Genomic DNA, 24,657 nt, shown 5'->3' with positions numbered 1-24,657 from the left:
CTGCGAAGCTCCTTGGCTTCGGGGTGGGTCAGGGGGGAGACCTGGCTGTGTGGAAACCGAGGTGCAAGAGCTCTTCACTGCTCCCTGCAGCCATCCAGGAGCACCGGAGGCAGCACAGCACATGAGGAGATGTGTAAAAAGGCCAGGGGGGACACTTCCAAGCGAGAAGAGCTTCTGGATGTCGGTCCCCAGCCCCTGGCACAGGCTGGCAGGCTTTAGGAGAGAGGAAAGTCCACTTGGAAGGAAGTGCCATGGGGGACAGCCAGCAGAGAAGGGAGGTGGCGTTCGTGTCCAACTAGGGCTCATAAAAAGAAGGTGAGCCCCAAAGTCCCCCCAAAGTTTGCTAAATAAATACATAAATATGAACACAAAGCCCAGAGCCAGGGCATGGGGGCTTCCCAAGAATCAGCCCCCAAATCCCTTTTTTGCCACTTCCATGTCAAAACACAGTCTCCTCCCATCCACCCCATGCTTGCCCCCATGGCCCAGGCACCATCTTGTCTGTCCCCAGCCCATCCCATGCCTGGCAGCTCGCAGGGCTGGCAGTGAAGGCTGGCTTTGCATCTGCTTAAAACCCATCCCAGAAGCGCTAGCTGAAGGCATGGCAGAGACCATCTCCTCTAGGCTAAGAAAATAAATAACTTCTCCAATGTGCAAGGTGGACAGAAAGCCAGTGCAGCAAAACATCGAGTGTCTTTCAAGGGGATTAAAAATAAATAAGTGAAGCTTGGCGTTTTCTCAGGAGCGCGTTCATTTGCAGCTCTGCCGGGGCAGGCAGCAGGGGGGTTATTTAAATAAAGGCAAAAAAACTCCAGTCATAGCACTGCTCCAGCGAATGCACTCCCCGTGCATCGGCCTGCCTTCGCCCACCACTTCCATCCCAGCTGGAGAAGACGCTTGTGGTGGTTGGGAAGGAGCCTCCAAGACCTTCCCAGGACAAAGCATCCCCACTGGGCTTGGGGGGTTGTTTTTTCTCCCCACTCTGGAGCGGGGATTTGGGGACCCCCTGCAGCGGGCGGGTGTCTGGGATGCCACGTGCCTCTGGACCATGGCTCCTTGCACGCTGCTTAATCTCGAGTTCGGTTTCTCCTCTTCAGGAAAAAGAAGCTGCTCTTCTGTGGGGGGCCCAACAGCATCGGCACTTGGCTTTTATGTGTAATTTTGACCTAAAAAGAAGTGAAAAACCCAGTTCAGTAATGGGCTCCTGGGCTCTGAGCCCTCCCGGGCATCCCCCAGCCTGGGGACCCCAGGGAGTGACCCGAGCAAGTCGGGAGCAGCTCAGCACCCAGCACCGGGGTGAGGAGCTGCTGCCAGCCCCCAGCTGGGTCGTTAAAATGCTTTGCTGCATGGGAGTAACAGCTTCGGAATCACATCCAGGCAGCGCTGGGACGGGCAGAGGGATTTCTCCTCTGGGCAAGCTGCCTGCTGTATGGTGGGGAACCCCACTGCACCCACCCACGCGGCAAGGGATGACCGTGTCCCTGTCCGCATGGCTCCTGTGATGGCTTGCCCATGGCACACACAGCATGGGTGCAGACAGAAGTCACAGGTGGCTGGGCTCTGCGGCCACCCACCAGCAAGCGCGGGAGCCTCCTTCCAACTCCAGAGGCTTTGCCACGCTGCATGGGGAGCCAAGGCTGCCTGCCATGCTGTCAGCCCCTGCCTGCCCCGTCCCACCATGCGGACAGCCCCTGCTCGCCCTGGCTGCTGGTGGCAGAGCCACTCCCTCCTCCGGGACTCACGGTGCAGGATGGCTGCATCCAGGGCTCCCCGTCCACCTGCATGGGCAGCAGCTTGGATGTCCTGCGGGGCACAAAGAGAGGGAACGCAGGGTGACACAGGCACAGGCTTTTGCCATCAGTCAGGCACTCAGCCCGGTCAGGGACAAATACCTGATGGTGACGGACGAACATTGGGCCAGTCTCTTTCCAGCGCTCTTCAGCCCCGTGTAGATCTGCCCCATCTCCATCGCACCCTCCAGCCCCACCACCTCCAAGAGGTGGTCGCTGAGGTCTGCAAGAGAGAAGGATCCGAGTCGGTCCCCCTGTCCCCAGGGATCCCCTGCCTTCTGCCATCATCCAAAACATCAGGACCAGCACACCGGGGCTGGTGGCACTGTGGGGACATGTCCTGATGTCCCCTGTGCTCTGAGACTGCCCAGCTGGGTGTTTGCAGTGTTGGACAATGCTGCTGTCCAAAATACCCCTGGTCTGAAATAGTGTCTGGACCTCCATGGCTGCAGGGTGGCAGCCCAGATCCCCACCAGCCCTTTGACCGCTTATTTGCAGTGTTGTATGAAATTGCGGCAGACACCCACCCCAGGCCTGCACCCCCACAATCGCCTGGGTGCCCTGGGGCACTGCAGCCCCCCAGGAGCCAGGATGCACCACGGAATCCTCCCTGGGAGGGATCCCAGGGCATCGCCCCTTTTCCCAGCTCCTCCTGCTCTTCTGGGCCATCACTGAAGGTGCCCAACACTGGGGCAACTCGCTCCATCTCTCACTTCCTTCAGGGTCCTCTTTCACCCTTGGTGGACCCCCCCCCCCTCCTGCCCACCTGCAAATGGGGACATGCCCAAGGGACCGACCCCACTGCCTCTCACTACCCTTTGGAACAGGCCTTTGCTCTCCCCCACTCCCTGCTGCCTGTACCCATGGGCACGCCTGGTGAGGGACAGCCAGTGACAGCCTGGGATGGCCAATGACACAGCCGTCCTGGCAGCCATGCGGCGAGGGGGCTGTTTCCCACCCCAGCCCCAGGCTGTGGAAGGTGGCAGGTGGAAAATAAGGGTGCTTGACCTATTTTGCTGGCTGCTTTCTAAACCACTGCTCTCTGGGGGGGAACCCTGCCAACACTTTGGGCTGCCTGCGCCCTGCCCGTGCCCACGGGGACAGCGCCGGTGGCCACAGCAAGCGGGTGTGAGGTGCCGGCTGGGGCACAGCATGGGTACCATGCTGTTCCCAAAACCCCCCAGCCAGGCTGGCAGCTCTGCGGCAGAGCTTGGGAAGATGCTTACGAAAGCCCTTGGTGCCAGCTCTGCAGCTCCGCTTCCGACTCCTCCTCTGCAGCAGCGGGTGCCCAGCCCTGCAGTGGCTGCCTGCCAGCCCCACGGGGTGCGGGGGACTGCCCAGCCTCATGCCCGCAGGTGACGGGTCCCACTCGGGCACCCCCCGAGCCGGGATCCCCAGAGGGTGGGGGAAGAGGTGCCTGGCAGGGCGCAGGAGCCACATCCTCTCTGGCCACCATGGCACGGCATAACCAGCCCTGAGAAACGCAGTGCTGGGCCATACCTAGGCAGGCAGAGCCACCCTCCTTCACCAGCTTGGCCAGATCATTCTTGGGGTCACCCCAGCACCCCAAAAGAGAGGGAACCGATAGCAAAGCCTTCAGTGCCGTTGCTCCAGCGCCATGTGCACTGAGCCGCAGACAGAACCGGTGGCTGCCCAGCTCCCTGTTGCTAACCCCCCGCACCCCGCAAACCCCAATTGCTGCCGAGCCCCGCCGCTCACCCTGCACGCAGAACTTGAGCTCCTTGGTGTCAGTGACCACCGTGGCGTGCAGCTTCTCCGGCGCTTTCTTGCCCAGCCGGTTGTAACTGCGCTGCTTCTTGGTCTCGCCCCAGAGGTTGGAGCCACCGTACATGCTGGGGATGTTGAGGACGGCGATGCCCTCCAGGGACGCGTTGCTCAGGTCTAGCAGGGTCCCGTCGCACTGCCGGGCACATGGGCAGCGTCAGGCCGTGGGGTCGGCGGCGAGATGGTGCCCAGTGCCCGCGGAGCCCAGCCTCCTCTCCCCGCCTGCCCGCCAGAGGAGCAGGGGTCCACGAGCGTGGTGTGCCGCTGGACAGTCCCCAGAGCAAACCCGCTCCAGGGTGGCATGGGCAGCCCCAGGGCGGCTGGGGCTGGAGGTGCAAGCAAATACCCCCTGCCTTTGCTTTCCTAGGGCTGACAACCACCGTCTCGCCTTCCTTGTGCTGCTTTCCCCTCTATTTCAATATGAATTTTACTACACGTCTGAGATGGCAGTTTCGAAAAGAGAATTTCCTATGAGGGCACATAAAAATTCGGCTGGGCTTGGTGCTGCAACCCAAAATAGGATGCAATACCACCTCGGCCCTGGAGCGACCTCCATCCAAGCATCTCTAGCACATGTTTCCCCAACCTCCCCTTGTTCAAATTGACCCCAAAGAATCAGAAAGTTTTGCTGCCCCAAAACTAACTCTAACCAGTTTTTTCTTCAAGTGCAATTTGGAAACTAGAAATGAGACTGGAAGGAAATGATAAGAAAGGTGCCAAGAAGAAAAAATGTCAGGTTTTGGAGAGAAAACTGCAAGGCAGCACAGAACTGGTATCCCGGGCTTTGCTGTCATACAGCAGGACTGCCTCAGCTGAAAATTCCCTGTAGAAGGTAAAATATCTGTTGCCTGAGGCTTTCCCACATGACTGGAAGCAGCAGCCATGGAAATGCATTTCTTAACTTCAGGTCTTCTCACTCTCATGCTACCTGGACAACGCTGGATCCTCTTTCTAGATACCTCTGGATGCAGCAGCCGCTTTCCCATGCAACTGTATTTTCTCTAGTGCATTTGTATTTTCTTTTATACATCCGCTCTCTACCTGCCACGCTACGCTTCAGCAAATACCAGCACATTTTTTTCCTTGCATTTTGGTGATGTGACAGCATTTCTGCTCTCTCTTGCTTTGCCGAGAGGAATGCGAATGGGCTGATGAGCCCCTGCTGCTGCTTTGACTCCAGTTGTTTTCCTCTAGCAAAGAGTGAAGGTCTCCAGCTTCTTTTTAATACGCTGTCAGTAAGTGCTGAGCATGCCAGCTGCATGTATGTGGAGCTGGATGCGCACACGAGCAAACGTCTCTGTATGTTCAAATCTGCTCTGCCTCCCCTGATGCTCCGAGATCTTATTTTTAGCCTCGCCTTGAAAGCAAAAGGCAGGACTCTTCTGGTTTGGGAGTGAAGAGCTGCCTCTCCAAGGCTTGTAAAGGGTGTAAATCCTTTCGTTCTCAATACATCTTAATGATATCGAGATTTGTAGGAACAGGAAAGACCCTAACACTCTGAGCGGCAGATACCGAGTGAGAGGGCTCTGATTCCTTGTGGGACGGACAACACATCCCACACCCGGCTCAGCCGAGCATCACCCCCAACTGCAGGCATCTTTCCTGCCTGCCTGCGAGGTGGCCGGTATTGACCTGGCCGCGGTGGGATGGGAGCAAGTCTGCTGCCCAGGGCTGCCCGGGCTGTGGGATTTCTGGGGATGCTGTGGGAGCCCGATCCTGCCCGGAGGGGCGTGTGGGGCGGGCAGGACCACGTCTGCCCACGTCTGCCCATGCACCCAGGCACGCGGGGAGCGATTTCTCCTCGTGTAGCCCTCCCCTGTTAGTGTGCCAGCGAGCTACAATGGGCTCTTTGAGCAGGGGCAGCTGACGGCGCGCTGGCAGCGATGCTGGAAGTAGAAATTTGCAGCTGGGGAAAAAAGCAAATTCATTTCCAGGAGCTGTAGGGGAATGAGTGCCAATTTCCAAAACAAAACTGCCATTTCTCTGCAAGGCTGACAGTTGCCTGGGAGCCGGAGGGAGGACAGGCTGCCGCTTTCAACTTCAAATACTGCGGGATTAACGCTTTCCTGCCAACGCGCGCTTGGTGGGGAGCGCGTGGGCAGCATGTGGGGCACCTCGTGCCCACCTCTGGCAGGATCAAACCCTACGGACCTGGACTTTATCTGCCCCGGGATGCTGGTGTGTGGCCGGTGAAGGGGGTGAGACAGCTGTATCCCTGCTCCTGCCCCTACCTACCAGCTGCCGAGGGCACAGCTACCCCCTTCGGCCGTTGGGAAGGGCTGAAACTCCTCGCCTAGAAACAGGCTTCAAAGTCCCTCTGCCCATGGCCACACATGCCGCACCGCGCCGCTGGCTCCCTGGGCTCTGCCCGCTCTCTGCCCACTGCCAGCGACCCTGTGCCCACCACCTGGTCAGACCTGCGCCAACCCTTTGCAGCAAGTGATGGTTTTTTTTCCCCTTTGCCCTCAAGCCTAAGTTATAAAAGGGTCGTTTATCCAGAGATAAGAAGAGGCGGAAGTTTACAGCGAAGCACGGCCCAAACCCCCCCAGCGAGAGCAGAGAAATGACAGCGCTCTTAGCAACCATGGGCCCTCCTCCCCGCTCTAATTAAAGGCTGTTTCCATGTCATCCAACGAGGGCTGGGAGCAGACGCGGAGTTTACAGAGAGAATATTCCAGGCACGCTCTGAAATACAGCTGGAAGATGGGGGGGGGGCGCGGGGGGAAGTACAGGGCTATTCTTCTGCCTGCAGCTGGCCAGCTTTGCAGCAAGCGCCGCATGGTGGAAGAGCGGGTCCTGCCAGTCACCGCATCCTCCTACTGCCGTAAGGGGTCAAAGCTGCCGCGGCATCCCCTCCCCGAACAGCCAAAAACTCTGCCCAAAGGACCCATGGGTGACATCTCCCAAAAAGCCTTTGTGCCGTGGTGGGAGCCAGGGACCATGCTGGGAAACCCACCTCCACCTCAACGTAGTCGTGGAGCTTCTTGCAGGTGGCTGCAAAGGTCTCCGACGTCCCGAATTCGAAGTACCACAGCTTGTTCTTCATCCTGGGGCAGAGAGCAGCATCAACATCCCGCTCGGGAGCGGCACCTCGCCCCAGCCCAGCCGGCAGCAGGATGGGTTTCCAGAGCCTCTCTGGAGCCATCGTGATGGGGACACGAGCCATTAATGGGGACACGAGCCATCATGGGGAGGGACGGCTGGCACCACGGCCCCAGGGAGCTGTGTTGTGGGACAGGGGTTGGCTCAGGCAGACCTGGCTCTGACCCTTCTGCGGAGCACATGGATGCGGGTGCTGGGTGGTCCCCCAGCACGGGATGGGGTTCCTCCACCGGCTCTCAGCAGAGCTGGGCGTGGACTGCTGTCTCTCGACAGGGCTGCCGGGAACAGGGTACCCCATGGAGGGGATGTCCCCCACCTCAGCACCTTGCCTCGCACCCTCCCAGCACCCTGCCAGGTAGCCCCCGACCACTGCTCATCCCCTGCATCAGTTGCTGCGCCAGGCTTCGAGGGGGAGCTGTAAGCTGAAGGGAGCTGAATTTCAGAGCGGAGCCTGACACTTTGGTCCATTTGTTTTTTTTCTAGCAGGCATTTCTGAACATGGGGATGGGGGTTGCAAGCCACAGCTCCTGCTGCCGCCATGCCATTTCCCTGCACCCCGAGCACAGCAGGAGCGAGCTGTGACCTGCTGCCTGCCCTGCCCTCGCCGCCTGGCCTGCTCCTGCCGGTCCTGGAATTTGGTGCTAATTATAAAGCATGAATGAACGTAATTGGGTGCGCGGCCAAGTTCGAGCAGCCTGCCACGCTGCACGGGGCCCAAAGGAGCACCCTGGACCCACACTGTGCCTAGCCCCTGTCCCCTGGCTGTGCCTGGCGCATCCCCTGCCCGTGCCCTAAGGTTGGCAAACACCGGGCCACCTCCTCGGGGCTGTTGCCGGTCCCATGGGGAGAGGGGTGAGAGGAGCCCAGCGAGATGGGAGCAGGCTCCAGTATGTCCCCTTGGCATGGTGCAAGGCTTTTGCGGGGGACCATGGGCAGCTCTTACCTGCTGTTGAATTTCTCGGGGTGCTTTTCTCGCATGACGTGGAAGCGGTGGGCGATGGAGGCGTCCTGCAGCGAGAGGGAGCGCAGAGACGTTGGCGGCGCAGCAGGGAAATAGAACCCCCCCTCTGCACCCTGTGGACAAGTGCCATGATATGGGGGCTCAGCTCTTTGCCCTCACAGCTGGTCCCTGGGGCACGGGGGCACAGGGTGGGGGCCACGCCGAGGCAATGGAGGCACCCTCAGCCAGGCTGCTCACAAAGCATTGAACGGGCTTGTTAAGCGAGACATAATTAGTGCACTTGGCCTCCTTCCCTCATCGTAGGGGCTCCACATGGAGGTGATGCTGAGGGAGGGAGAAAGGGCTACCAGCAGGGCAGTGGGGCTTTGGGGACACCCCAGGACCTGGCACCCTGACAGCTCCCCTGGCAGGGTGGCAGCTCTCCTGAAACTCCTTGCAACCTCTCCTATGCGAGGTGGGGGATGTTTAAGCCTGACTTGGAAGCTGTCACCAAATGCCACCTGCAGTGACATGCCCTGGCATTAGCAGGAGCTGATGCGAAACTAGAAGCATCCCGCAGCGTTGCCGGGTGGGTGACCCGCGCCGTGGTGGTACTGCTCAGGTACCCATGGCCCAGGACAAAGATGTTGCAAGCCCCTGGGAAGAGAAGTGCTTTCCGCTTTGCTGTTCATCCAAAGCCCTGCCACTCCCAGGACTGACCCCCGGTGCTGGGGAAAGCCCTATGGCACGGGCCTGCCGTACTCCCCAGGCTCCCTAACCCTCCCTGGGTTAGGAAAACATGGGGAAACACAGGTCTGAGCACCAAAGCAGGGCTTTGACGATGGATGCTGTCTCGGCAAAAGCTTCAGGTGGGGTGTCCAGCAGATCTCAACCCATCCCTGGGACCCCAAACTTCTCTGAACCCTATTTAAGCTCCCCACACACTTGGTCTTGCAATATTCCCGGCTGGGAAGAGAGAGATTCCATGCCTGTTTATGCATTTAAGTGCTGCCATTACAAATGACAGTAATACCAGAAAAACAATGCCGGGAGATGGAGGGAGGGTGGGAACATGAGCAAGGAAGAGCAGGGAGGGAGAGTCCCCAGCTTGGGAGACTCAAGCTGAAATGTAGAATTTCACCAAACACTTAGAAAGGCTTTTATAGTCTCTGAGGAATGTCACCAGGAACCAGCCCCTGCTCTCGGGCATTAACTCAGGGCTGGCTTGGAAGAGGGCTAAGGATGAGTCTAGGAGGAGACAAGGAGGGAAGTGGGGGGGGCTGGCACCCCTCGAGCGCACCCACCAGGCTGGATCGCTCCAACGACTTCACGGCAGCCGAGGCATTTCCCACCGGCTGAGTTGGAAATGGCCCTGGGAATCCCCTGATCCAGGTGGGTTTGAGGCTACGCTGTGCTGGGGACCCAGGGGACAGCCCCCCTGATCCGCTGGCCTCCAGAGCTCTTCTCTGCCCACTTTGCTATGGCCAGGCAGCTCCGGAGGGCACGGCACAGCGCTGGTCTGGGCACCGATTACTAGTTCTGTGCTGTGCTGTTGTCTCCAGCTAGAATACATGTGTGCTGTGCTCTGGGCTGCTCTTAGGACCCATCCCTGCCCTGCAGTACTCACCACCCCGATGGAGAAGTAGTTGTTGATGATGGTGGACGGGACAGGGTCTCCATTGGCCTCTCTGTCAGTGGGAATGACATCTATCTGCCAGCGGTCCAGCATCACCTCCGTGCTGTGCTCGATGTCTTTCAGGACCTTCATCAGATTGCCTCCTTCATAGCCTGTAAGGGAGAGAAGATGGGCATTAGGGAAGGACGAAGGAGGGTGAAGGGGAGCACAGTCATATCATGTGGGGCCAGAGGTAGTTGGGTGCCGAGCATCCAGGGCAGGCTGGGGCTGCTGCTACGGCACCAGCGAGATGTTCAGCTCATCCTTGCAGTGGTGGCAGAGATTTCAGCTAATGGCACAGCTCTCCCAGATGAAAAAGGTTGTTGGGGAGGACCTGGCTGGTGGGGGTTTAGAAAGCAGCAGCTGCTTTTTTTGGAAGGGGTTAGAGGCACCATCAGGAGTCACCAGGGCTGAGATGCAGCCCCGAGCCTCATCCCAAGAGCCCAGGAGCCCTCTGTCCCCCAGGACAGCACCCACCCAGCTGCACCGGATGGTTCCCATGGGCCGGCCACCCTCCGGGCAATGCTCGCCTGGCCTCACCTCCTCCCCAGCGCAGGCACCGGGCCAGGTCATTGCCTGTTCCCAGGGGCAGGACAGCCACCGGTGGGTGCTTCACCAAGTTCGCCTTGTCTGCAATTCAAGGGGAAAGAGAGGTTTGGGGCTGAAAGGACTCATTCCTTGCTCCTCTCCATGTCCCTCCTCGGACGGCAGCCCAGAGGCGATGCTGTTGGCAGGACCCCCACCCCGCTCTCGCTGGGGGTAGGAAATATCGGGAACCCACGGCAGATCGCCGAGGATGCAGGTGGACGATGCTCTGCGGGAGCATGCCTGCTCCTCGCTCACCTATGCAGTCTAGGATCCAGCCCACTGTGCCGTCCCCTCCGCAGGCCAGGACGCGGAAATCCGGAGTGTCCCGAAAGAAGCTCAGCCTGGAGAAAACCAGGAGAGACAAGGGGTGATGTGGGGGAGAAGGGGCCGGCGGGAGGGGGCAGAGGATCAGCCGCAGCATCTCCGTACCCCGGCGCGGGCCCGCCGCGGTCTAGGTTGTACACTTGGCGTGGGTTGAGCAGGTAGTGAAATTTCCGGAGGACCCTAAGGCAAGAGAAGCGTGAGGGACGCCGCAGGGGCGAGTCCCCCTCTGGGAGAGGTGCCGGGGCAGCCCGAGGGACTGGCAGCCCCCGACCCCAGGGGGATGGTCTCCCCGGGCAGGACCCCACCTACCGCTCCCCTTGTCTTCCTCCACTCTTGGGGTTCACAAGCACCAGGAGAGGGTGCGTCCCGGGCCGGGGGCTGATCTGGAGGGCAGAAAGCGCGGCTGCGAACACCCGGCCGCTGCGGGGCTTGGCGCGTACCGGTGGCAGAGCTCACCGGCAGCCCGGCGTGGGAACCTACCTGCAGTCCTTGCCCATCCACCGTGGTGGAGTTGAACTTGAAGGCCTGGTTGTCCTCAGGGCTAGTGCTGGCAGGGGAGTCGCTCTCCGATCTCCGGCAGTGGGACTGCCTGTCCTTTGGGGAACAGAGGCATGGACGTGCACGCTGCCTCGTGAAGGCAGCGCCGGCAGCCAGGGAAGGCAGGTCAGCCGTGGCGATGCCCTGCCAGGTCCCTGCCACCCAGCAGCAAGGATAGGAACTTACCAGGACGACGGGGCAGATGTAGGAAGGCAGCAAGATGTGGTCCCGCAGCAGGCCCCCATCGCACTCCGGCTTCACGTGGGAGGCACATTTATTGTGGAGCTGGAGGGAGCAGGAGGAAGGGATGTCGGGCAGGGGACGCCAGGCCATTTGTGAGCCTCTCCTCCCCCAGGGCTGGCCACGCAGCGTGCGCTGCAGGGTGCACCCCAGGGTACACCCTGGGCCCCCCACGCCCACCTACTCACAGTGACTTGGCACCAGACGCAGTGCAGGCCAGTGATGCCCTGGTAGCACTTGATGCTCTTGTGGCATCTGTCGCACTTGACGGGGGAATTGCCCTCAATCCAGGTATGCTGCATCACCTGCAAGGCACGGAGCGGGGGGCACTGCGGGCGCAGCACCCACCGACCTGTGGGTGTCTCCTCTCCGCTAAGGGCTGCTGCCATGACGTTGAAGGGTGGCTTGTTGTCCAGGGGTGCTGTCTGATCCAAACCAGCCCCTCACATGGCCGCCTTCCCTCCCTGCTGCTCCATGCAGTGCATCGAGGACACCCGTCCTCCACCCAGAGCCATGGCAAACCTCAGGACTGGGGATCCTGCAGGTCCCTGGGGGCTGGGGACAGGGCGTGTGCTGCCAGGCTCTGGATGCTGGGAATGCCTGTGAGCTGCTGCCCAGGACCAGAGGGGCAAATCCCAGGGGAAAAAGCCATGGGGGACCAAGGCAGGAGACCAAGGGCCAGCTGCTGCTGGTGGTGCTGCCTCCAGGAGGGCTCCATAGGAGACCCACGGGCTCAGAAACACACCAGCTGCCTACTCACACTCGTGTTTCTCTTGGATTTCACGTAGGTGCTGATGCAGGAGGCAATATCTTTGGACACGCACCTCTCATGGACGGTGTACTTGCAGACTGGCAGGAGAGAAGAAATTGGTGAGCATCACTCACCGGCATGGGCACTGCCCCCTCCCTGCTCATCCTGCAGCACCCACAGGACTGAGCACCAACAGGGACAAGTCCCCCCTCCCTGGGGCACTGGGATGGGGTGGGAGCCACCAGCCTGGGGGCATGGGGGGCCAGGACTCACAGGAGCAGCAGAGGCCCTGCTTGCGGACCCCCAGCAGCATGGTGCGGCAGAAGTTGCAGTAGGCAGGTTTCTTGAAGTGCTTCAGCCTCCAGGCATGCTGCCCATCGTCCTTCACGTTCTGCACAGCACAAGAGTGGAGGGCGAGGGGGGTCACTCCCCTGCTGGGGGTCCCAGCCCACTCAGCCCACCACTTTTATCAGCTTTTCAGCCTGTAAAAGCCCCCAGCATGTCTGTGGGAGTTCGCTCCCATCTGGACCATGGGCTCCCCCTGCTCTGCTTCTCCCTGCTGTTCCCCCGACCATTCCTGCCACCACGTCCCCCTGCTCCCCGGGCATGTCCAGCTCCTGGCACTCCTGGCATGGAGTTCCAGCTCCCCACAGCCCCTCGGCACAGCCCAGCCGTGGGAATGCTCTGCTGGTGGCTGATGGGAAAGTGACTCCACATCTGGGACCAGGCCACTGCCACCATGGGGTGACCAAAGCAAATCTCTAGCAGCTGGGTCCAGGCACAAGCGCTTTGCAGGAGTCACTTAAAATTCCCCATTTTCTTGAATCTTCCTGCCAGAAAGCCTGCCCCCCTGCCTCTCCATGGGAAGCAAAAACCAGAATAGGCACTGGGGAGCAAAAACCTGGACTTCCCCTGCAAATTATTACCCAATGGCCAGGGATGCACCCCAATGAAACAAAGCCCAAAAGGATGAAAAAGCAACATAGGGGAAATAAGGAGGTCTCAAACCACCCTCCCTCTGCTCTTTGAAGCTCACCCCAGGAGAGTGGCTGGCATTTTAGGTGCTCATCTTATTTTTTGATTAAATATTCATCAAACCGGAGTGCACTACGAAGCCAAGGAGCAAACCCAGCCTGCTTAGGCATGGCAGCTGGCAACGACCACAGCTCAAAACTGAGCTTGTGATGATTTGGGGGGTGAAGGCCGGTCAGCAGAGGCAGGGTGGGGTTGTCTGCAGGGGCTGGGGAGCCAGGGGCTGGCGTGGGGCTGTGCAGGTGCTGGACAGGTGCGCGGCCCATTGCCGGGGGTAGGGTGCCCTCCTGTGGTCCCTGCACACCCTCCATCAGCACCCTTCTCTCCACTGCTGCCAGCCCCGGGCTTTCCTCAGGGAGCGGGCAGGGTGGCTGGATGCAGCCGAAGGTGGTCCCCGCACGGGCACTCACCGTCTCCATCCCCAGGAGGACCAGTAAAGGGATGGTGGTCATGCCACCCCGGATCCACTCCTCCAGCGTCACGGTCCCGTCATGGTCGTAGTCAATCTCCTCCATCATTGCCTTCAAGATCTGGGGGAGGGAGGAGATGTGGTGACACAGCAATGCCACCTGCGAACCCCAGCTGCTGGCAATGGCCGAGAGCCCCTCCCGGCCCCCCGGCTGCCCCCAGCCCTGGCACTCACGGGCTTCAGCTCGGTGGAATCCCACTCCAGGTACTCAGCCACGTGCACCATCTGGTTGATGATACGATCCAGCTCCTGAGCACAGAAAGACGACGGCACCCAGCGCTGAGGGATGGCTTCTGGCACAAGTGGCGTGTCCAGCCTCAAGCCCCCAAACTGGGGACATATCAGGTCTATGTCCTGATACGCCCAAGGCTGCCTCAGGCCCCCTGCCCGCACAGGGGGCCAGCAACACCCCACTACTCAGTGGGTGCTGGGTGCTGCTTTCTCCTCTGAAAATCTGCCAGAAAACCAGCAGTGGGTTTTCCCTCAGACAAACTGCTCTGATAAAACAGATTTTTATTTGCAATGGGTCCCAAAGGACAAAGAGAAAACATCCTGGGGGAAGGGTGTGCACGATTTTTCCTTTTCTGAAACACTGTGACCTGATGTAGAGCTCCAGTTACTGGTGGGTGGATTTTTTCTAGCTGCTGCTGGATGCTGCAGAGCTGGCGTGTGTTCCCCAGCCCCACGGTCCAGCCCCGCAGCAAATGCTGCTGCCTTCCTCCTCCCTTCCCATATCCCTATTCAGCTCGGAGCACTTCACTGGGGGAGTGGGCACCCCGATAGCACCCTGCATGTCTCCAGCCCCACGAGTGGCCCCGGCTTTCTCTCCCGAGGGAAGCTTACCGAGCTATCCAGGAGGCCATTTCCATCAGTATCGTAGAGGCGAAACATAACTGGAGGGAGAAAAGAAGCCAGCTGCCGGTTAGAGCCCAGCCCCAGGGAAGCCCGGGCAGCCAGCGCTTGGTGCTGGGGCTGCCGGGGCTGTGGGATGCGAGCAACACCATGCCAGCTCAGCCTGGGCAAGACGTGGCCTGAGCCCATAATGGGCTGTGGGGTATTGGAGGGAAGCCGTGGTCCCCACCTGGACACGGGTCCCAGCAGGCGGGAGCAGAGGAGCGATGCTGAGTGCCTTTCCCAAGTGCTTTTAACGTTTCAGCATTAAAAAGTAAGCAGGAGCGCCCAGCCCCACGCTATTCCTTGGGCGAACCCCCCCCAGGGCGATGCCCCCTCCTCCACGTGGCATGACCAGTAGCCTGTGGTCCCAGGGTCCCACTTACACTCCAGCTTGTCCTCTGCCCGTCCCCTCTCCAGCAGGGACAGGTAGCAGACGATGTCCTTCAGGTGGACCACCTGGGCCAGGGGGGTGGGGGGTGGTGGGGGGGTGGCTTTCAGGGAGCTGTGGCTCTTCCGCAGGCTGAAGGGTAACCTCTTCTCCACAGTCCTCGTGCCTGTGAGCAGGGAGAGGGGGATGAAGGCCATGCACAAGGCTGGCCGTTTGGGCCAGGAGCTGTCCCCAGGTGGGACACAGGGCTGGCAGCACGTAAACTCTGGGGCAGGGACCCATTCGGCGTGGGGCTGCGTGCCATCACAGACAGGAGCAGGGCTGGAAACTGTCCGTCGGTCCCCAGAGCGTAGACCCCTACACCGCCAGCACTGCAGGCATGGGAGGGATGAGCGGCAGGAGCCCCCGGGGATGTGTTCTGCCAGGGACGAGCACCCAGCCAGAAGGAGAGAGAAGCTCGGCTGGTGGCGGGGCAGCTCGACGGGCTACTGGGACACCCCCATGCTTGCGGCTGCCCATGCCGACAGCGGTCTTTGGCAGATGGCTGCTCCTGGCAGAGGGGCCCTTCCCAGCGCTCCCCTCATCGGTGGCTGGCAGGAGCTGGGCTGGAGGCAGCCGTGACTCACCGCTCCGATCCCCCCTCGCCGGCAGGTAATTAAGACATTGACTGGCGGGGGCTCTGCGGGACGGGATCGGCAGCTTAAGTTTGCAAAGCAAAGGCGTCAAGATGCCAGGAACCCGCCGAGTTTGGAAGGTCACCGCCACCGCACTGGGCACCTGACCGGCTGTGCTGCCGGGGTGAGGTGTGGCTCCGCAGCTTGGGAAACCGGGGAGGGCTTGTCACTCCCTGTGTCCCTCATGGACCCCTGGCCAAGCTCACCTGGCGACTGAGGACTGAGCAGGGACCCGGAGGAGATCTTCGAAGAGCCCGAGGAGTTGTGAGCAGAAGGGGTGCCGGTGGTGGACTTCTGGGAGGATGACCTGGACCAGCTCGGGGAGGCATTGGGGATCGATGCCGGGGTGAGGGATGCCGGCTGCAGCTCAGCCGCGTTGCTGTGGCAGCTCTTGGGCTCGGGAGTGTGTCGTCCCAGGGCACTTAGGAGCATTTTCCCATTGATCCCTGCAAAGCAGACGGATGCTCGTGGGCAGCGTGACACCAGGGTGCCTGTGCCCAGCAAGCCCCTTCCTCCAGGAACCTCACATGGGTGCCAGTCGCTCACCCAGGGTCCTCTGCTAGCCCCAAAGCAGGCTGGCATCCCAGCCCCAGGGCTCTCCGAGGGGCACTGCAGGCGGCCCCTCAACCTCCTGCCTGGCCCCATGGCTCCCTGGGTGCCAGCTGCCACGGTGCTTGGGACCAGGCAGGGAGGATGTGGTCCCCACACCACCAGCCAGAGCTGTTCCCAAGCCCTGACGTGGCAGCAGAGCACCCGGGGAGGGTTCTCCCTGTTCTTTTGCAGTTTATAGACCTTTCAGCAGATGTCTCCACGTGCTGCAAATCCGCCCAGGCTGGGGCCAGGGGAGGCAGAAGCTGGGTGCCTGGCACATGTCCCCTGCTCCGCGTGCAGCCACCCGTGCGCTCAGTGGCTGCCCACACCAGTACCTGCGGCAGGGGCATAGGCCACCTCTGTCTGGATGGAGATGCCGGCATTGAGTGACTTGGGCTCTGAACACATGGAGGAAAGGGAGGAATCAATGCAATGATGCCTCATGGGTCTCCCCCCGGGGGAAAGCCCTCTCCTCTGCAAAGGAGCGCAGGGTCCCTAGGAACCCATACGTCAGGCTGTGTGCTGGACCCGATGCCACCCACTGCGGGTGCCACCCTGCAACCTTCGTCCCCATGGGGTGGCGTGGGGGTGAGCCCAACATGCCGCCACGCCATGATGTGCCCAGCTGGGGGGCAGGGGCAGGGCTGGCTCACCGAGGGTGTTGAGCTGTGAGACGCCGGGGCTCTGACGCTGGGTCTCGGGGGAGGCTTGGCATATCTTACGCTTGAAGGAGGTGAAGAGGTGTTGGCAAAGCTCCTCGGGCACATCCGCCTCTAGGTAGGTCTTCATGAAGAGGCGAAAGCCCTCGTAGTCGATGGGCTGGGGAGGGGACAGAGGAGGATGATGGAGGTGCCCCGAGCACACCATGGGGTGCAGAGCTGCTGGCAGGGTGGGGATCCCATGCCCTGGGCCCCCCCTCACCAGGCACATCAGTTGCAGAGCCCTCCCCAAAACCACTGGCTTCTCAAATCCCAGCAGTGGGACCTAAAGGGATCCAGAGGTAGCAGGGCCAGAAGTCCCCAGTGCTGGCTGGCTGTTGGGGGCAGGCACGGCCAAGCCAGGCCAGCGGCATTCAGAGCAGAGATGGGAGCCGCAGCAGCCAGGGTCAGAGCAGGGGGAGTGGCAGGGAAGGGCAGAGCTGCGGTGGGAGGGCATTTGCTGGTGGCGGGGCAGCAACAGGTCTGAAGACCCCTTGCGTGGTGGGCAGCTTGCTGGAGGGGCAGGAGGCTCCAACAGAACCAGGTGCTCAGCTCTTGGCAAATGAGTGGGAGCTAGAGACCTTCTGGAACAGACCTTCTGGAACGGGGTTTTTGGAGGCAGAGGGGTGTAACGAGCTGTGCTCTGAAAACCTCCCTCTCCGGCGGGGCAAGGCATGGAGCAGCGGGACCCTCCAGCCCACCCCCAGGCCCTGGGGACTCTCATCCTCCCGAGGTCTCCTTGCCTCCTCCTTCCCCACTGGGCATCCCCACCGCATCAGGACATTGCCTTCCCGACAGCTTTTGTGGCCCCGGCTGGAGCGAGGGTCCTGTGGTGCCCTTGAATAGCTGGGTAGTTTTGCTGCCCCTCCTTGTCGCATTCAGCCCACTGATTTTTCTCATTTCATCTCGTTTCTAGTGATTATGGTCCCCGTGAAAGGCTCTGTCCTGCTGGCACACTAATAGGTCTCTCTGAAAGCACCACTTGGAAAAAATAACCCCAGCCTTCCCCAGGCGAGAACAAGAAGGCACAGAGCCTTCCCCTGTCCCCACACTGGCAACAGCAAAATTATTTGCTTTTGGGCGAAGAAAGAGTAAGTCCCTCCCAGCTTCTGCCTGGCAAGGAGATGCCCCAAAATGCTCTCAGCAAGGCAGCCGGCAGCCACCACGGGACAGCAGCATGGCTGCAGGGTCCTGCCAGCATCGGTGGGATGGGGTGGGATGGCTACGTGGAAAGCCTGGTCCCCGGGATGGCCGGGGGCTGGGAAAGATGCTCCCAATCTGTGAGAACATCTTCCCCAGTCCCAGGAGCATGGCCGTGGGGAGAGGTGGGGGGGCAGACAGACAGACCTGCCTTCTCCCGGCTGCTTTTAGCTGCAGGGCCTGGTAGGGAGCTGGGAGCTGCCAGCAGCATGGGGGAGGCTGGAAGGGACAGGGCCATACCTCTTCGGGGTTGTACCTCGAGAGGACGCCGTCCCCGTGGAACTCCTGCAGGACATCCTTGAGCTTCTTGGTGGAGTCTGGGGAGACAAAGGCATCGCACTGAGCACGGCGCCAGCAAGCCCCCTTCACCATTAGGCCACCAGTGGGATGGTGGAGACGAGTTTATCTGCTGGATATACAATTTCTGGTTCCTTCCATGCCTGGGAAGGGGCCACCCGTGCCCTACTTTCCCCCCCATGACTTTGGAGAGCAGAACATACATGTAAAGCTGGCCGGCAGGGATGGGTCCTCTTCCTCCTACCTATATGAAAATAAACACAGACCCAGAGCGAAGCTGCGGCACTGAGGAAGGAAAGCCCAGACCATTCCCTGGTCCCGGCTGCTCTGGGGGCGATGCCCTGGCCGTCCCTGCCCCGGACCCTCTGCACAGGTTTTGGGTGGCCACCCCCACGCTGAGAGCTGGTGTCTGCTGGCACCCCCTTGGCAGCCTGAGCCATCCCTGGAGCCTGCCCTGGGCTGCCCATTGACATCTCTAGGAGGTGCCAGGAGGGAGAAGTGGAACGGTATTGCTCCGTGCAAACTTCCACACCAATAGTAAATGGCCTGTGAGTTTCCCTGGCTGGGTGTCCTCAGAGCTGGAGGCACCTAGGTCCTTCCAAAATTGGGAAACAAGGGAAAAACAGAAGAAAATATCAAGGGGAGGGAATGTTAAGCCCAGACACATATCTCTGGGCATGTCCATTTAAAAGGCTCTCAGACACGCCAGCCCTGTTAATTACTGTGAAATCCTTTCTCCAAGTGGGCTGGTTGTGCTGGCTTCTGCTCCCTCCGTCCCTCTGCTGGGGATGCTGGGGATGGAGCTTGGTGCTGGACCACAACTGTCCGGGATGCCTGGGGCGGGTCTGGGTGTCGCAGAGCACAACCAGGGGCCAGTGTGAGCTCGAGGACGCAGGTCCTGGCCCCAGGCCTGGGGAGGACCTGTGGGAAGACCCCTGAGCCCTGCTCCCTGGCCTGGTGCCAGGCCACCCTCCCGGGGAGGGGGCAGCTGCCCACGCTGCAGCCTCACTCGCCACACTTTGATTAATGAAATGAAGATGCCATACATGTTCTGAGCTCAGCATTACAGATGGTGTTTTATGGTCTGTGATTCAAGAAAGCAAAGCTTGTTCTCCGGCGAGGCAGGACAAGATGCAGACAGCGATTCTGCACACACACCTCTGCCCGCAACCCTGCCCGCCCTTGCCCAGGATGCCTGGCAGGCGGGCAGGGTGCTGGGGGCAGCTTCACTGGGCTCTTCGCATTGGGACACTGTGCGTCCCCACGCTGCGAGCCTTGACCTGGTTCACCTTGCCCCTGCGACGCACAGCAGCCCCAAGCACAGTCCCGAGAACAGCCCCAGGGGGTTCCTGGGGTCCCCTTTGCCTCCCAGTCCTCTCCCGCGCAGCCGCAGGAGTCTGCTCACCCTGGGGCCACGCTGCCTCTACAAAGCAGTGCCCTGGAGATTTTACACCCCTTCTACCTTCATCCCACGGTCCCGGCTGGGCTTTCCTGCCCACCCTGCCCTGCTCTCAGCACCTCACCAGGCTGCACTGCTTCTCCATTGCCCACTGCAACGAGCATGCCCACATGCCGGCTCTCGGGCAGGTAGGACCTCAAGGACCTGGTTTCGGACCCCTGGGCTTTGCCCAAGCTCCCTCCCCAGCTGCTCGCAGCCCCAGGACCCCACAGCATCACTGCCAACCTCCTCTCCTCGGCAGGAGCTGCAGGAGAGGGTTGCTCTGCAAAAGCGCTAAGTAAAATTACTGCAGAGGGTTGGCAACCCGAGGCGAGCCATGGAGCAGCTCCGTGTGTTTAGGAAAAGCCAGCCTGCTTTTCTCATTGGCATTTCGCTTTGCTAACGAACGTGGGAGCCGGCCGCCTTCGGAGGCACTGAGCCGTGCTCATGTGTGCGTCCCCCAAAGCAGGGGGGGCTTGTGCTCAGCTAAATCCTCCCAGGCACGCAGGCATGGGGACTCCTCTGCCGTGCCCCACCAGTCGGTGCTGGACGTCAGGGACATTCCCAGCCTCCCCATCCAAAACCTAAGAAGTCATCTAGTTCTCCAGGAGGACACCAAAGACATCTAGGATGCCAGTCTAGCACAGATCAACAGGACTTGTAAAACCCCTCTCCCTGTCCCAGGGAGGATGCGTGGGGGGGTGTGGGGTACTCACAGTCCGTGTACTGCTGGAGCTGGGCAAACTCGGTGGGGCTGAGCGAGATCCACCCGCCATCGCTCATCTTTGGGTGGCAGGCCCCAAAGCGCGGGCCACAAGCCGCTGTGCTCACCGTGCCAGGCTTGGCGTTGCGGTTCCCAGCCGGCCGCTTGGTCACATTGGCACCGCGAGGGGCGCGGGGGGCTCTCGGCCGGCTGGCATCATCCTGCTGAGCCCACGGGCAGCAAAACCCCAGAGCTTCAGAGCTCAGCACCTTCCTCCCTAGAGGGGGGATAGAAAGAGAGGAGGGGGTCAGCAGCGCCCTGCCTGCAGCAGGCAGAGGCTGGCTCCTGCCTGCACAGGCTGCCCTGCCATGGCTCCGCTCAGGGGGGAAGAGTCGCCCACGGTGGTGATGGTCAGCAGAGCTGGCGCAGTGGGGGCATGAGCTTGGAAATGGGTTGCAAGGGTGCTTTCCCAGCTGGGGATGGCCCCCCACCACAGATGTGGTGGACCCCTGCTCCAGGTGCCCCAAAGGAACAGAGGAGTGCATTGGCCGCAGTGGGGGGCTGGCAGAAAGAGGGGCGAGCTCAAGGAGGAACCTCACCACGTCACCATCCCCAGGGCTCGGTGTCCCCGGGGACCCCCTCTGCCATGGAGCCAGAGCAGTGCCACCTGCAATGGCCGCAACTCTCAGCGGCTGGAGGCTGCGGCTCGACACGGGCAGGGAAAGAAGCTTGTCACCTTATTTACCCCCAGCATTTTCCAGGGGAACCCAGCATGATGGGAGCAGAAGGAAGGACATAATTAATTGGAGAAGATGTGGTGCCCAGAGGCAGAGGATCTGAACGAGTGGAAACTCCCAGCTCGCACCTCCATCTCCAAAGCTGGTGGTGATCTTTAGCTGGCTCCACCGCCGAGAATCATTGTAAATGAAAATCCACGTTCAAAATTGGGTGAGAGGCAACCTGCTTGGGCTGGAAAAACCTGCACCACAGAGGAAGTGTCAGAGGACCTCCAACCAAGCAGTCCTCTCCAGCCCAGCCATTTGCAAGCTTCAAAATTCATTAGCGTCTTCACTTAACCACATCAGTCACGGGGGGAAAGGGCAACTGGCCATCGAGGTGGTTGTTCTTCAAGGATCAGATTACAGCAGTTTGATCTCAATTTTAGGGATGTCTCCCTGCTATATGTTGGCTCACCGTTTCCACCAACCTGAGCTGATGGACTGGAGAAAGGAGAGCATGAGCAAGCTGGGAAGGGCCACATAACTTGGGGCGATGCTCAGGGAGCACCCGCACCCCCCACGGCTGGCTGGGCTGCCCACGGCATGGCTTTTCATTCGTGGAAAAAGGTATTCGATTAAGGTGAGCGAGTCATTTTGGGGACCTGCTGGCTCCCATGTGCCACACCAACCCCAGCCAGTGTCCCTAGGGACGGTCACATACAGAGTGCACCGGGGGCAGGCACTTAACCCCTCATCCGCCAGAATTACCCCCACAGTCAGTCTCTGGGATAGACCTTCTCCTTCATCCCAACCACATAGGGCAAGCCCCAGTGTCAGCAAGGAGATGTGACCCCCTTCACGGGGCTGTTGGGATACAATCAGGGCAGCATTGCTGCTCAGTCCCCAGCAAAACTGATTTTCTTTACTAACGTTATTTTGGCTTTAACTCCAGCCACTGCAAGTATTTCAGGGCGAGACACGGCCCAAGGGCAAAGCCCCGTGTTGGCGGAGGAAGAAGTGCTGCAGACCCCTCCTTGGGGCTCTGGGGAGGACGGTGACCCACCAGAATGCAGCCAAGAGGTTTTCCAGCAGCAGGGAGTGACTGCACACCTGGAGAGAAGCCCATCAAACCCCAGGCACACGTTCGCTGGAGTTAAATGACACAGTCCTGCTCAGCCCTTTCCTCCCGAGAGCAGCCGGGAGCTGCAGCTCAGAGCACACCCTGCTTCACTGCTGGGAGCTGCTGCAGCCACGTGCCGTGCGGGGTCGGCTGGCAGGCAGTGGGGATTTGCCTCGCGGCAAATTTTGCTGGGTATGAAGCCATGACCTGCCAGGGATGCTGCCGCCTGAGGATGCTCTCCAAGAGCTGGGCAGGTGCTGCTGCCACCCAGAAAAGCTCTCTGCCTTGGCTCTCAATTCCCCCTGCTAGCAGGAGACAGCCCCGGGGGGCACAGCCACTGTCCTCCGCAATCCTGTCCCCTGGTCTGGGGCTTCTTGGCTGCAGCGCAACATGGCTCTGAGGTTGCCAGGAGCACGGTGGGGGCTAAGCTGGCAGGGGCTTGGGGGACCCCCCCCAGGATGCTTCTGCTACTCCTGCCCAGGGCAGCAGGGGAACGGCTGCCTCCGGGCTGGGGGGACGATGCCACGTGCCCTTACTGCTCTGTCCTTGGGGCGCTCGTGTGGGGAGAACACACAACCCCGAGGGAAATGTGACCTCCCCACCCTCGCCGGGGTCCTGCTGGCCCCATGGCAACTCGCCTCCAGCCTGTGGCCATCCCAGCTCATTCTGGCGGCTCTTTGTCCCCATGCCACCAACTGGGGACAGGCTGGACACAACAGTTTCAGGGATCGACAAAAAACTACCCAATGTCTTCCTGCACTGGCATCGGTTTTCCGTGGAAAGGACAAGCAGGAATATGGTGTTTGCACCTTTCCAGGATGAAGGGTTTGTCCCGAGGTATCTCTGAGGCCAGTCCAGGAGAACTTAGTCTGTTAGAAACCCTCCAGGAGTGCACACAGGCTTTCCGTTTCCTGGCAAATGAGCTGTTTGGTTTGACCAGAACCTATTTTTCATCCTAAATTTATACAAGCAGAGACTGAGAGAGCAGAGCTGGCTCAGCCCGCAGAAGAAAAGGCAAAGGGGGGGACCTGGCTAGCTCCAGCTGCCCAAAGGAGTTCGGGTGCACCGAGCCCTCCCGCGACGGATGGCAGCAAAAATATTCCTTGCTTCTTTTAACAGCGGGTTATGGGGCGGCACAAAGCAATAGAAGGAAAGCAAAGCAGAGCTAATTGGGCCATCCCAAGGGGCTTTCCCCCAGCAATTGTTGGAATAACAAATGCCACTTCTGGCACATCAGCCTTGGATTTCAGGAAGGGCAGGAAAAAGCCTCCTTAGGAATCCAGCTGCTGCTCGTTTGGCCGCTCTCTGAATTGTCAGTGGCAAATTATGTTCTATTATATCAAATTTGCCTCTCTCTAAAAATAGCTCCCCTACTAGTGTTACAAATAACACCAGATTACCCTGCCTGAAAGCGCTTACCAGGACGCAGCCCCTCTCCCCCTCCTTGCTCCGTGCCCGCCAGCCACGCGCGTGGGCTTTGCCGTTCTGCCAGTACTGGCGGCGCGGTGTGACTCAGGGCAGCTGAAGTGGCTGGGGGAGGATGGAGATGGGGGGAGCCAGGAGAGCTCCGACCACCTCCCAAACCCTCCCAGGGGATTAGCTGGTGCCGGAGCCCTCAGGAAGCCCCCATGCAGAGCATCCTGCCAGACCCAGGGCCAGGGGAGGGAGCTGAGGGCTGGGCGAGGGGTGATGAAGAAGGCACCGTGGGGACCATCGCAGGGTGCAGGCAGAGGCGCAGCTCAGTGGGAGCCAGGGCCCGGCCGTGTAGGGCCTGAAATGCTCACGTCAACAAGGGAGATGCCAGGCTGAAGCTGGCGATGGGCCAGTCTCCGCCGGCAAGTGGGGCCTGGGCAGGCGGCGACAGAGCCAAGCTATGGGCAATAGGCACATCTTGGTATCCACCAGAAAGGGCTGCCCACAGGCACCCCCAGTGTGCGGGGGGCTCCCAGGAGCAGAGATGGGAGGGCAGAGGAGCTGTTTTCCAGCCAACCTCCCTTGCCCGTGAGCCTCCCCACTGGCCCCCGACTGCCCGGCATTGCCGAGGAGGAAGCACTCAGCTCCTGGGCTGCTCCCCCAGCGCGCAGCCCAGTGCCATGGGGCTTGCCGTGGGTTTGGGAGGGCTTATTCCACCGGCACCCGCCTGCCCTCTCCGGGACTGGAGCTAGTGATGGAGACCTAATTCTGCCCAAGCTGGAGCAGAGCCTCCAGGTGCCAGCAGAAGAGCGGCCGCTCATGCAGAGCCTCCAGCCTTCAACTGGCTCTGCAGGGACAGGCAGATGGGGCTGCAAGTGCATGCCCTGCCCACAGGAGATTTCTTCTTCTGATGCCCTTTGGGAAGGAAAAACATCAGCTCCTCGAGCTTCAGGAGTTGTCACGAGGAGGGAAAGCTCCTGCTGTACATACACACACGTGCACATGCAGAGGCTGTAGCTCTGTAACAGCAGTGGGGTACGGCACGGCCCAAAGCCGATCTCTTCCCTGGCATCCCTGGCTGAGCCCGCTAAAAGCCACAGTCACTCGCAACATCTTCTCCGGGAGCAGCAGCACAGGGGTTCCCTGCAGGAATGGCATTTTCCAGCCCGCCCGCCCCATCTTTTGGAAAGATCAGCCTATTTTTGTGTTGGACTGGGGAGAGGCCCCTGAGGCGGTGGGTGGAGTGTAAATCCCTCCTGTCCCACTGCAGCGAACAAACCCCAACCAAG

The 24,657-nt window shown here is 60.4% G+C and overlaps 1 protein-coding gene across 1 annotated transcript; it reads right to left on the bottom strand.

Annotated features, from left to right (window-relative positions):
- Positions 1-1,067: 1,067 nt before the first annotated feature.
- LOC104827894 (diacylglycerol kinase beta-like) lies at positions 1,068-20,196 on the bottom strand. Its single transcript, XM_010561217.1, has 25 exons — positions 20,130-20,196; positions 17,919-17,995; positions 16,434-16,599; positions 16,116-16,178; positions 15,396-15,635; positions 14,511-14,681; positions 14,077-14,126; positions 13,408-13,482; positions 13,175-13,294; positions 12,006-12,123; positions 11,742-11,830; positions 11,170-11,286; positions 10,928-11,026; positions 10,685-10,798; positions 10,514-10,587; positions 10,310-10,384; positions 10,136-10,221; positions 9,833-9,922; positions 9,245-9,405; positions 7,621-7,685; positions 6,532-6,622; positions 3,510-3,711; positions 1,893-2,013; positions 1,743-1,803; positions 1,068-1,166 (listed from the first exon to the last, which is right to left on the bottom strand). The coding sequence occupies exons 1-25, from the start codon at positions 20,194-20,196 to the stop codon at positions 1,068-1,070; spliced, it is 2,691 nt and encodes an 896-aa protein (XP_010559519.1).
- Between the last annotated feature and the right edge of the window lie 4,461 nt (positions 20,197-24,657).

Source organism: Haliaeetus leucocephalus, unplaced genomic scaffold (assembly GCF_000737465.1).
Source record: "Haliaeetus leucocephalus isolate CR32 unplaced genomic scaffold, Haliaeetus_leucocephalus-4.0 Scaffold143, whole genome shotgun sequence".
NCBI lineage: Eukaryota > Metazoa > Chordata > Aves > Accipitriformes > Accipitridae > Haliaeetus > Haliaeetus leucocephalus.
This window is presented reverse-complemented; position numbering and strand designations above follow the sequence as displayed.